The sequence below is a fragment of the Anabrus simplex genome, chromosome 1 (assembly GCF_040414725.1).
Source record: "Anabrus simplex isolate iqAnaSimp1 chromosome 1, ASM4041472v1, whole genome shotgun sequence".
Classification (NCBI taxonomy): domain Eukaryota; kingdom Metazoa; phylum Arthropoda; class Insecta; order Orthoptera; family Tettigoniidae; genus Anabrus; species Anabrus simplex.
Window position 1 is genome coordinate 1,698,620,786 of NC_090265.1, and position 14,384 is coordinate 1,698,635,169.

At 38.3% G+C, this 14,384-nt stretch overlaps 1 protein-coding gene across 1 annotated transcript in view; it reads left to right on the forward strand.

Annotated features, from left to right (window-relative positions):
• Positions 1–14,384, forward strand: part of LOC136863856 (serine-protein kinase ATM) — a 570,640-nt gene that overhangs the window by 222,450 nt on the left and 333,806 nt on the right. Inside the window, exon 20 of the mRNA XM_068226546.1 lies at positions 2,199–2,294. Coding sequence (XP_068082647.1) covers positions 2,199–2,294 — 96 coding nt within the window. The remainder of the gene's footprint in view (positions 1–2,198; positions 2,295–14,384) is intronic.

Here is a 14,384-nt window from a genome sequence, read left to right on the forward strand (position 1 = left end):
AATGGGTGGCATACAGGGATGCTGTAGTAGAAACAGCAAGGGAATGAATGCCTAGGAACAACTGTGTGTAAAGATGGGAAAAGGCGAACATCTTGGTGGAATGATGAAGTGAGAGCAGCCTGTAAACATAAATAGAAGGCTTATCAGAAATGGCTCCAAACAAGGGCCAAGGCTGTCAGGGATTGGTACGTAGATGAAAGAAACAGAATGCAACAAATAGTTGTTGAATCCAAAAAAGAAGTCATGGGAAGATTTTGGTAATAACCTGGAAGGGCTAGGTCAAGCAGCAGGGAAACCTTTCTGGACAGTAATAAAGAATCTTAGGAAGGGGGGGAAAGGAAATGAACAGTGTTTTGAGTAATTCAGGTGAAATTCAAATAGACCCCAGGGAATCACTCGAGAGGTGAGGGAATATTTTGAACATCTTGTCAATGTAAAAGGAAATCATCATGGTGGTGTTGCAAACAGCCAAGCTCATGGGGAGGAGGAAAATGATGTTGGTGAAATTGTGCTTGAGGAAGTGGAAAGGATAGTAAATAAACTTCATTGCCATAAAGCAGCAGGAATAGATGAAATTAGACCTGAAATGGTGAAGTATAGTGGGAAGGCAGGGATGAATTGGCTTCATAGAGTAGTAAAATTAGCGTGGAGTGTTGGTAAGGTACCGTCAAATTGGACAAAAGCATCAATTGCACCTATGTATAAGCAAGGGAACAGGAAGTATTGCCACAACTATCGAGGTATCTCATTGATTAGTATACCAGGCAAAGTATTCACTGGCATCTTGGAAGGGAGGGTGCGATCAGTCGTTGAGAGGAAGTTGGATGAAAACCAGTGTGGTTTCAGACCACAGAGAGACTGTCAGGATCAGATTTTCAGTATGCGTCAGGTAATTGAAAAATGCTACGAGAGGAATAGGCACTTGTGTTCATGTTTCGTAGATGTAGAGAAAGCATATGACAGGGTACCGAGGGAAAAGATGTTCGCCATACTGGGGGTTATGGAATTAAAGGTAGATTATTAAAATCAATTAAAGGCATTTATGTTGACAATTGGGCTTCAGTGAGAATTGATGGTAGAATGAGTTCTTGGTTCAGGGTACTTACAGGAGTTGGACAAGGCTGCAATCTTTCACCTTTGCTGTTCGTAGTTTACATGGATCATCTGCTGAAAGGTATAAAATGGCAGGGAGGGATTCAGTTAGGTGGAAATATAGCAAGCAGTTTGGCCTATGCTGACGACTTGGTCTTAATGGCAGACTGTGCCGAAAGCCTGCAGTCTTAATATCTTGGAACTTGAAAATAGGTGCAATGAGTATGGTATGAAAATTAGCCTCTCGAAGACTAAATTGATGTCAGTAGGTAAGAAATTCAACAGAATTGAATGTCAGATTGGTGATACAAAGCTAGAACAGGTCGATAATTTCAAGTATTTAGGTTGTGTGTTCTCCCAGGATGGTAATATAGTAAGTGAGATTGAATCAAGGTGTAGTAAAGCTAATGCAGTGAGCTCGCAGTTGCGATCAGCAGTATTCTGTAAGAAGGAAGTCAGCTCCCAGACGAAACTATCTGTACATCGGTCTGTTTTCAGACCAACTTTGCTTTACGGGAGCGAAGGCTGGGTGGACTCAGGATATCTTATTCATAAGTTAGAAGTAACAGACATGAAAGTAGCAAGAATGATTGTTGGTACAAACATGTGGGAACAATGGCAGGAGGGTACTCGGAATGAGGAGATAAAGGCTAATTTAGGAATGAACTCGATGGATGAAGTTGTACGCATAAAGCGGCTTCGGTGGTGGGGTCATGTGAGGCGAATGGAGGAGGATAGGTTACCTAAGAGAATAATGGACTCTGTTATGAAGGGTAAGAGAAGTAGAGGGAGACCAAGACGACGATGGTTAGACTCGGTTTCTAACGATTTAAAGATAAGAGGTATAGATTTAAATGAGGCCACAACACTAGTTGCAAATCGAGGATTGTGGCGACGTTTAGTAAATTCTCAGAGGCTTGCAGACTGAACGCTGAAAGGTATAACAGTCGATAATGATAATGTATGTATTTATTTATTTATTTATTTATTTATTTATTTATTTATTTATTTATTTATTTATTTATTTATTTATTTATTTATTTATTTATTTATTTATTTATTTATTTATTTATTTATTGTTAATGTTTGTTTTTCCGATTTTCCAGGTTACCTCACCCTTACAAGGAGAAGATCTCTGTCTGATATGCAGAAACTTCAGTTAGATGCAGCAAAAGTGCTGTGTTACTTCTGCTGTGGTTCAGGTAGTGTATCTCAGCATGTATAACATGCAGCTTTCTTGGAATTTATTGGAGACTGATATAATTATTTGAGCTTTTCAAATATTACATGTACAGTACAGTACATGGAAGCATGTCAGAAAACTAGTATAAATTAAAAATATACCGAGTGAATGGCCGTGTGGTTTTCGTCATCTAGCTGTCAACTATCATTTGGGAGATAGTGGGTTTGAACGCCACTCTTGACAGCCCTGTAGATAGTTTCCATGGTTTCCCATTTTCACAACAGGCAAATGCTGGGGATATACCTTAGTTATGGCCACAGTCGCTTCCTTCCCACTTGTAGCCCTTTCGTATCCCATCATCGGCATAAGACCTATCTGTATTATGCTACATGAAGCAAAATTGTAAACAACAATAAAAATCTAAATATATATTTACAATATTTACAGTTGACAGTCCATTTCAAACTGTTGCTGCCCAAAAGTTTGTAACATTGTGTGCATCTCGTGCTTTGCATCTAAGAGATCCTTCATAGAGCATGAATATGGACACTGTCTGAACTGGAGCACGTGAGATTGTAACAAATTGTGAATACCAGTAAGTAATAAAATTATCAAAAATAAAAATATAAATAAATTAAATTAATCAAAAACTTCATAAAATACTTGAAGTAAATTAAATTAATAAACATAATTAATCGAAATGTCCCAGTATGGGCGCCGGGGTTCACTAGAATGGTTACCTCGAATTTAGATAGGGCATGATAATTCATTATATTCCAGAGCATGTACATAATGCTGCGTACTGGTACATCTGCTTTAGGCCTTACCTAACCTTCTGAAAACGACTAAATAGCCAGGAACTGCACCTAGGCTCATCAATAACTCCACTGATTCTAAAATATCTAACTATATTCTCAATAAAATCCATGCATGAGCACCTCATCCACACACCAAAATACACTTATAATACACAAACAAAAGTTTGCTGGATGACTCCATATTTACAACAACAACAACAACAACATTGAAAACAGTGGGAAAACAAAAGCGAGAACTAAGCCACCATTTGTAGTTAGTTCGTTGAACAATGTACATATATGTAGATAAGAACCCTTCACTGTCTCTGCATCAACGCGACTTGCCGATTCTCATAATCATCACTTATAATATCACACAGATACTGTACTTCGTAATACTGTGTTCACTGACTTAACACTTATTGTAAAGATATATACATTTGAGCAACACACTCTTGTCGATACGGAACATAAATTATGGAAAGTCTGATATAGCTTTCACCGACATATAATGCCAGACCGCCACAAGTGCTACAATATTTAATGCATAAGCACTCCACAATTTGTCGATCAGCCACTTTCCACGAACATAACAAGACTACGTTCCACGAACGTCTGAAGTCCAGTCCAGTATATTGCAACCGTGTCACTACCGTACCGTATATCCAGTTTCACTCCCGTGTGTTAACACTACTTCATTCCCATATCGTGTGTGGTGTACTTCCTTCCTCAGTATTCCCCTTCCTCTCACATGATACGCCTAGATTGATCCTTGCCAGCCAGTCATGAGTGATCCTCTTGTCAAGACCACACCGTGAACTCATTCTTGGTCCCAAGACATAAACAAACACTGGGGTGTTTCACATGAGTCATAGAACTTTTCTAGTACAACAACAAGCTCGTGTGATTCTGGGCTATTCACATGATTCATCGAACTTCTCGACGATGACAACAACAAGTACATCTCATCAAACACTGGGGTAGACACATGAGTCATACAAATTACCAGAGTTCTTAAAGCAATGTTTTCCCACTCATACAAAACAAATTACTCATACTACATATATGGAGACCTCCCAGCTTACAAATATTAGTGACAAAATATACAACTGAAATACTGATGATGATAATAATAATAATAATAATAATAATAATAATAATAATAAATCGAATACTGACAATGATATCTTTCACCTCTACATATAGTCCGAGGGTGTGATATATGTACTGTCACAAGATGTTTGCTCGGCTTCTCATCCACACATCACTGCTTTTACTCTTGCACCTCGTAACACCTGAACATAGCCTGTTGAGCAACTTCCATGTTGACCATTTCTCTGTATGACTAGGAGGATAAATCTCATTTGGTATGAGCCTATCTACTCTAGTCTTGCCGGCTTCATGGCTAAATGGTTAACATGCTGGCCTTTGGTCACAGGGGTCCCGGGTTCGATTCCCAGCAGGGTCGGGAATTTTAACCACAATTGGTTAATTTCACTGGCACAAGGGCTGGGTGTATGTGTTGTCTTTATCATCATTTCATCCTTATCACGACGCGCAGGTCACCTACGGGAGTCAAATGAAAAGACCTGCATCTGGTGAGCCCAACTTGTTCTCGGACACTCCTGGCACTAAAAGCCATACGCCATTTCATTTCTCTAGTCTTGTATCTTGGATGTCACTTATCAGTTCAGGCTCGATAAACTGTCCTTACTAGTGCTTCTGTTGACATAAGGAGACTTTTCCTTGATTTTAGTCTTGATCATGCACTCTGATGGCCAAACAGAAGATTGGCTTCTTATTTCAACACTTCCTTCAACTTGCTTTTCATTACTATCTCTTTTCAAACGTGGGATAGTTTATGATTTACCTTATCAAAAGCTTCTGTCAGATCTATGTAAAGAGGTCATGTGGTTTGTTTTCTTTTCTTTCGAAACCATCTTCATTGTGCCAAGTCTGTTTCAGCATGTCAGATTTGCAGCTTTTCCCTGATCTGAATCTGCTGTGGTATGAGGAAGGGTTTTAATCTACTTAGGCTACCAGTTGTTTGAGAATAAGTCTCTCCAGAACTTTGTAAAGGTGGTATATGAGGGATGTTGGTCGATAGCTTTTAGGATCATTTCGATCTTTGCCTGGCTTGTGAACAGCTATAACTCTAGCCTTCCTCCAGATCTCTGGTATGTAACATGTCTGAATGCAATTGTTCATCCAGTCAGCGAGTTCTTGGTTTTATTCTGAAATTTTAAATCAGTTTTTATCATCAACGTTAACAACACATGGTCTCAGCTATTGTGTGCAGGGATTTTGCTTTTGACATTTAGACTGCCAGCGTTTTCGAAGTTCTGTTTTACACAACCAGATAACAGAGAAACCAGAACACTGTTGGGTGACTTATGGCTCAGTTTTAATTAATTTTGTCAAGTAAGCATCAAATGTGTCATCAGAGATCTTTCACTTATCTCATCCTTCAAAAATCTGACCAGATCTGCTGGATTTGAACCGCGATTGTTGCAGAGGCCAACACTGCCACAGAGGAGCTAACAATCATCATCCTCCTCCTCCTTCCCCTTTTAACCCGATGATTGCTACACCCGCCTATAGACGGGCTGACATGGCCAGTCCACCACTACTACGCCTGTCTATAGACGGTGCACGAGAACTTTATTTTTTTGAGTTTCCCAGTTCACTCTTGAGTGCCACTTTGATCTCTGGCATGTTCTGCCATCTGTTGGGCATTATGTAGAACTATTTGATTGTGGCTTATAGCTTGTGGGACTAACTTACAGAGTTTTTTGTAGACGTCTGTGGAGTTCATCTGTCATGTAAACAAGCATGGTGAAAAAACAAGTTAGTTGCTCTTTACCGCGATGTTATTTCGGATCAAAGAATCTTTCGGTTATTAACTTCAGCAGAAAGTGATGATGAAGATGATTTTAATTATTTGTTAAGCGATACAGAGTTTGCTGAATATATCGTAAAACAGGTAAGATGATCTGCCATGTATGTGTTCACTCCACCCAGCAGCCTGTGAAGGCCGCTATTGGTGCCGATTGTGTAACAGAGATCTATGCATTGTGCCATGTTTTGAAGTGTTTCTCACAAAGAAAACCTTCTGAAGGTAACAAATGTCAGACTGCTCATACTGAGATATTTGTACCTGAGAAATATTTACAACTTATGGTAATTATCTTTCTGTATTAGACATCCCCATACATTTAGTAGTTGTCATGTCCATGAGAACCACTAGTTTACAGTTTACATTGAATTTGTTAAAATATCAACTTATGTACTTGTAATGAGTTACATGTATTAGCTGTCTACAGATTTTAGGAAATAATTCTATTTTGGGTTCTTTACTTTTGGTATAAAGATGATGTGCGCATGGCACAAAAATAATTTTGTTTTCTCTCAAAATAATATTGAACATAAGTGTATGATTTTCCATTTGCATTTATATTTATAAAGAACCAACGTTTATAAACATTTTAAGCTAATCACCCCACTGAGAAGTTAAAAATTGAGCCTGTTACAATTTTTTTTTTAACATATGAATGAAAAAAACCAGCACTGAGGTACCAAACAGTCAACTGGTAACTCAGCACTTAATAGGTTAAAGTTATTTATGTCATATTATTGAGGGACATTTTAACTGCAGTTTGCTGCAAAGTGCAAGATCTTGATTGGTTGGGAAGTCAAAAAACGTGAGGGGTACTGTTTTTGACTACTGACAATTATTTTGGGCAATAGGATGTGAAGAATGGTCGGTATTTTTTAACCCTTTATGCGACTGTATTATATCTCCTCCTAAACCACTGGATCAATTTCAACCAAACTTAGTACACTTATGACTTACTATCTTGAGGCAAAAATTTTGGAGTAAGCCACTCCTAGCATCCCTAGAGGTTTGAGTGAGTGGCATATAAAAATAATCTAAAATAGTGTCGAATCCATAGTTCTCAGTGTCGCTGAGATCAATGACACTCTGGATGCCACGTAAGTCAAAGTTTAGCCCCAGTCGGAATGGGGGTTAGAAGGGATGGAAAAGAAAATGTCCGAAGTGACCAAAATTAAGGATGAATGTGTGTAAGCTCCAGTACAGCTCCCAAGCAAATTTGGTACACATGACTTAACTATCTGGGAAAAATACTGTGAAGGTAAGATACCACTGGTACCCGTAGGGAAGGGGTTGATATGAAAAAAAGAAGTAAAAACGGCTGATATTAGTGTTGAATCCATGGCTTTCGCGGTATCTGAGATGAATTGTGACACTCTGGATGCCGTTGAAGTCGAAGTTCAGTCTCCATCAGCATGGGGGTTGAAAAGGGGTGAACAAGAAAATGTCCAAAATGACCTATAATTGTGCTGGGTACACAGTTTTTGGGGTCCCTAGCTTGATTGGTCACATTCCCAGTGACAGTTGGAATCTTGTTTATCATATCTATTGTGAGAGGCGTAAATACTTACTATTAGGGCTATAACTTAATTTTATTATTTGTTTGACAGGATCAGCTACTTCTCTGAAAATTTGAGCTGCCACAAGGAAATAGTTCAACACAAAATTACAATCTCAAGCTAAAACTTAAAATTAAACACACAACAATACGTCTAAATTTACAAAAGAGTTTGCAGACTATCAGTCATCTTCACAGTAAAGAAATATACATACATACATACATACATACATACATACATACATACATACATACATACATACATACATACATACATACATACATACATTATCATTAAAGACTGTTATGTCTTTCAGCTTTCAGTCTGCAAGCTTCTGTGAATTTATTAACGTTACCACAATCCTCTATTTCCAACTAGTGTTGTGACCTTATATAGTTCTATACCTCTTATCTTTAAATAGTTAGAAACTGAGTCTAACCATTGTCGTCTTGGTCTCCCTCTACTTCTCTTACCCTCCATAACAGAGACCATTATTCTTCTAGGTAACCTATCCTCCTTCATTCACCTCACGTGACCCCACCTCCGAAGCCGTCTTATGTGTTAAAGCTTCATCCATCGAGTTCATTCCTAAATTAGCCGTATCTCCTCATTCCGAGTACCCTCCTGCCATTGTTCCCACCTGTTTGTACCAGCAATCATTCTCGCTACTTTCATGTCTTACTTCTAACTTGTGAATAAGATATCCTGAGTCCACCTGGCTTTCACTCCCGTAAAGCAAAAATGGTCTTAAAACAGACCGATGCAAAGATTTGTCTGGGAGCTGACTTCCTTCTTACAGTATACTGTTGATTGCAACTGCGAGCTCACTGCATTAGCTTTACTACACCTTGATTCAATCTCTACTATCCTGGGTGAACACACAACCTAAATACTTGAAATTATTGACCTGTTCTAGCTTTGTATCACCAGTCTCACAACACAATAATATTAAAGGCAAGAGTGTTAGCACGACCTCAGAAAATGACAAGCAAATAAAATAAGATCAGAATACATACCATTATCCAGAGAAAAAGGTCGTCGCTGATACAGGAAGCAAGAGCTCAAGAGGTCAGGCGAATCGATTAAAGTTAAGATTAATTAATTAAATGGCTGAAATAATAATTCGTCAGTTAAATTGAAGAAAACTTTAATAATTCAAATCATTTATAAATTTCCGACCTCAAAGTTAATATATTAAAAATGAACAATTACACGATGAATGCTGAAAACCTTTCTGATCAATTAAAGAAATAAGCCAGTTGAAAATTAAATTCTTACATCAACAATTACTGAATGAAGGCAGAAAACCTTTTTAGAACAATTAATAAACGTAGTTGAGTAGAAAATTTAAAAAATTAAATCAACCATTACAGAACGAACGGTGAAAACCTTTCTAATGGACTATCTCGGTTACCGAAGGTTGCATGAAAACAGTCATAATCCACCAAAACACACTATTTCGGAAATCGGAAGAAATAATTCAAAGACGTGCAATAAAATCCAGAAGTAGGATAAAATAATCCAATATCGCCCAAGAGAAATTAACTTAAATCAAATGAGTAAGTCAAACACAGCAGAAAACCATCCGCATGCACGCAAGAACATACCTAAATCAGATGAATATCAAGACATCAATAATAAGCCGATACTCAAATGTCAGATTCAACACAGCAACGCCCCCCATTACGTTTGCATTCTATTACACCGCTGTGTAGCAGATGACGACCACTATGATCAAATGTGAACTCGAAGTACCGAGTAAGTCATTAGATAAGCCTTCATTTAAAACCTCTTTGTTTTTCTTTTACTGCCCGAAATGGCTTGAAAATATTTTAAATAATAAATATTTGATTATGATTTTAAATAGGAAATGAAATTAAACCGGCCTTTTAAGGTTATACAATTAATTCGTACATCATCAACTTGTCAGGAGCTCTTTGAACATAAATTATTCCTTTCGTGCACGAAACCTTATATAACTGAATGCAGAAGCTTGAATTAATACCATTATTACAATTTTAAAATGAAACCCCAACATTTGCACATTACAAGGTAACCGTGATGACCTGTTTTAGAGTCTAAATTTTTTTTAAAAACCTCAAATGTCCGAAAAATCAGATGTAGAATTTCGCCATATATCGTAGTCTTAAAGGACTCCGCGTCTTAACATCATAAAATAACAGTTTTAGTTGCTCAGGCTAAGCCAGTAATGACATGCTATGAAGCTTACTTACGAGGTCGGAGTTTACGAGAAATTAAATCATTCAAATAACAAACCACATCTTCGGGCCTTATGCCCAGATGAAAAATCCATCAGCTGGGGTCAAATGTCAAGACCATCTTCTCTTCTTGTAAGATAATTTTTATCCTTAAAGCACAACCAGCAGAGAGTAGCTCAACGTGTCTTCAAGCTAAAAAACAAGAATCAGAACAACTGCCCTCGTTGATTGTTGAGCCACCGTTCACGGCCGAGCAAGCTTATCTTCAGGCGGCCAGATAGCAGCACCAACTAGTCACCTCGTATTTTGAGTACCAAATCCACCACTAGATGGCTCACCATCAGCAAATTAAAGGAAAGCCCATACAGTCACAATATTTGAACTCGCGGAGATGCAGACAATGATATGAACGCCTGAATGTAATGGAGACAACATAGTACCATGGCGAGTAGTCATTCTAACTCCATTACACCAGGCTGACATTCACTTGTGTTGAATTTCTTACCTACTAACATCCATTTAGTCTTTGAAAGGCTAATTTTCATACCATATTCATTGCACCTATTTTCAAGTTCCAAGATATTAGACTACAGGCTTTCGGCACAATCTGCCATTAAGACCAAGTTGTCAGCATAGGTCAGACTGCTTACTACATTTCCACCTAACTGAATCCCTCCCTGCCATTTTATACCTTTCAGCAGATGATCCATGTAAACTACGAACAGCAAAGGTGAAAGATTACAGCCTTGTCTAACCCCTGTAAGTACCCTGAACCAAGAACTCATTCTACCATCAATTCTCACTGAAGCCCAGTTGTCAAAGTAAATGCCTTTGATTGATTTTAACAATCTACATTGAATTCCATGGTCCCCCAGTATGGCGAACATCTTTTCCCTCAGTACCCTGTTATATGCTTTTTCTAGATCTACGAAACAAACACAACTGTGTATTCCTCTCGTAGCATTCAGTTACCTGGCACATACTGAAAATCTGATCCTGACAGCCCCTCTGTGGTCTGAAACCACACTAGTTTTAATCCAACTTCCTCTCAACTACTGATTGCACCCCCCTTCAAAGATGCAATGCTTCCTGTTCTCTTGCTTATAGATAGGTGCAATTTCTTCTTTTGTCCAATCCGAAGGTACCTTGCCAACACTCCATGCTAATCTTACTAATCTATGAAGTCATTTCATCCCTGCCTTCCCACTGTACTTCACCATTTCAGGTCTAATTTCATCTATTCCTGCTGCATTATGACAATGGAGTTTATTTACCATCTTTTTCACTTCCTCAAGCATAATTTCACCAACATCATTTTCCTCCTCCCCATGAGCTTGGCTGTTCACCAGGAAGATTTCCTTTTACGTTGAGAAAATGTTCAAAATATTCCCTCCACCTCTCCCGATATTCCCGGGGATCAATTAGGAATTCACCTGAGTTACTCAAAACACTGTTTATTTCTTTATTCCCTACCTTCCTAAGATTCTTTATTACTGTCCAGAAAAGTTTCCCTGCTGCTTGATCTAGCCTTTCTAGGTTATTACCAAAATCTTCCCTCAACTTTTTGGATTCAACAACTATTTGTTTCGCTCTGTTTCTTTCATCTACGTACAAATTCCTGTCTGCCTCGTCCCTTGTTCGGAGCCATTTTTAATACATTTCTTTTTACGTTTACAGGCTGCTCTCACTTCATCATTCCACCAAGATGTTCGCTTTTTCCCATCTTTACACACAGTTGTTCCTAGGCATTCGCTTGCTGTTTCTAGTACAGCATCCCTGTATGCCACCCATTCTCTTTCTATATCCTGAACCTGCTTACTGTCTGCTGTTCGAAACTTCTGTTTCCTCGTCCTGGAGATTTTCTACCCTTATTTGTTTGTAGACAGATTTCACTTTCTCTACCCTAGGCCTAGAGGTACTTAGTTCACTGCAGATCAGATAGTGATCTGTATCATTGAAAAATCTACAGAAAACTCGTACATTCCTAACAGATTTTCTGAATTCGAAGTCGGTTAAGATATAGTCTATTATGGATCTGGTACCCCTAGCCTCCCATGTGTAGAGGTGAATAGCCTTATGCTTGAAGAATGTATTCGTAACTACACTCACAACACAAAACCAAAACAAAATCTTCAATCAGTTAATACAAATCCTAAATTTAAACATTCAAAAAAGGTGCCTGTGCAGAGTCAGGTACTACAGCTAGTTATCTCATAATAATAAAAGGAAGAGAGAAAGAGAATTGAATTGAATTTATTGATAATTGATAGAGAGAGAGAGTAAGCAAGAGCGAGCGAGCGAGCATGTGTGTGTGTGCGCGATGCCCAGCCAAATCTTCAGCACGCAGAAATGTAAGATTTTAAACATAGGTGGATGGAAGGGGGTCAAAATGCACCTTGAAGCCAGATTTTTTGTTTTTGCATTCGTTGGGAGTTGTGAATGATAAAGTGACAGAAAGCATGTGTTGGGATATGGCAATCCAGTGTCCTATCACCCTGATGAAATGTGTAGATTCACTGTCAGTAGGCAGTGTAGACAGGTAATACAAGTCAAGGAGTCATTTTAAGTCCATGGTGTGGGAAACCATTTTTGGTGTCCGACATGGGGAGCCATAGATTCACAATTAAGTACAGTAGAAGTCCGCTATAGCGAGTATTGCATATAACGAGAACTCCGTTTTAGCGACGACTTATTTCTGTTCCTTCAAAATTCCTATATTAAACTGTGTATCGTCCTTCGGTTACAGAGAGAACCCTATCGCTGGCGCATCCGTTATTACGAGCGATTAAGCCCGCGCGATTTTTTCCGTTACCGATATTTATGCAGCCCAGCGATGATATTGCATGCGATCGATTACCTTCGGCGTCATTTCCTCGCTATATGCACTAGCGATTTCTCTCGTTGACATTCGAAGGCGATGTCGGAGTTGATTAGTAATATCCCTCGACAGCTGTTCCGTAAAGAAAATTCGAAATGAAATAGAACATATTTTCATAATAAATGCGTAAATAACGTGTCCGATAACGGTTGTTAACTCTTTAAAAATTATGGCTGACTTAACGACCGCTTAAAATTGATGCTAAATATTGCAATTAAGTAAGAATGGGATACACCTCGAGATATAGCAGAGTGCTTAATTGATTTATATTTTTTTGGGTCTGGTTAAATTACGGAAAGGCTATTATGAAAGTGTATAGCAAGAAAGGTATAATTTCTCTAGTGGCACTTGAAGTGTGTTTACATCATACGTATAGTACGGTTAAGTTAGGATACGTGACGGTTTGAATAAGAAACCTGAAACGTTTGCAGCGAAATGCGATCGATCATCTTCGGTACGATATAGTTTTCTCAGTTTGTGCATTTGCGAGCTCTCTCGTTGACATTCAAAGGCGATGTTGGAGTTGATTAGTAATACCCATCGACTGCTGTTCTCTAAAGAAATTCGTAATTATTATTATTATTATTATTATTATTATTATTATTATTATTATTATTATTATCGTATGGCATTTACAAGCATAATCTGTAAAAATATACAATTAACATACACATTAAAATATAGAGGTAGAAATTCGTAATGAAAGAGGATAATACGTTTTCGTAATTAATGCGTAAATAACGTGGCCGATAGCAGTTGTTAACTCCTTAAAAATAAAGACTGAATTAAACGATATCTTAATTTTAATGTTATATACGGAAATTAAGTACTAATGTGATAAACCTCAAGATATGGCAGAGTACATCACTGATTTCAGAGGATATTTCATATCTTCTCGCGTCTAGTTACGATTATTTACATTTACATTTTTCGCGAGGAGGTTATTTCTCTACATGCGTTTCAAATATGTTTTCATGATAGGCTACATATACGGTTAGGTTAGGTGACGCTGTTTGAAGAAGAAAGCTGAGGTGTTTGCCACAGAAATCTCTGGAGTGATACCGTATTTCTCCGAATACAAGACTTTTTTTTTTCTTAGAATCTCATGCGAAAACTCCTTAGAATCTCATGCGAAAACTCAAGGGTTGTTGCATTCACGGCCTGACAGTAAGTTAATTGATACCACTGGCAACTACCGTGGTAACCACGCTGCTTCTTTTCACACGCGCACAGAACTCGCCAATTAACGACCGCCTCTTTACTACACTTCGCTAGCCGCGACAACCGGTTGTACAGTGCCTGTGTGTTTCTTAAATCTCCAGAATGGCATCAAAACATGCGACCCTTCGAATTCTTAGAAAAGCCATGGCTGCCGGTACTCAGTGGCAGAGTCATAACGCGTCTATTGTACTTGGCGCTCAGTAAGATTAAGGTTTATAGACAGCTGGAATATTTTCGTGATGGGTAGTCGTATTGTAAAGATACATGGAAAAGGTATTGCCGGCAAATTTTCAACGGGTTCTGATCGATATTATGATGCCAATTTTAAGTTAATGTTTATTAAACACTCGGAAATGTAGAATAATTGTGCAGCCGCAAGAAAATACGGCATAGGCCTAACTAAAGCCAATATTTGGCGTTAGCGTGAAGACAAAGAGCTAAAAAAAAAAATGCGCACTGTACAAAAAATGCATTCAGTGATCCACAACAAGGACGCTTTAAAGAAGTCGAAGATGAAATTGTGAGGTATGTGCACGAAAAAC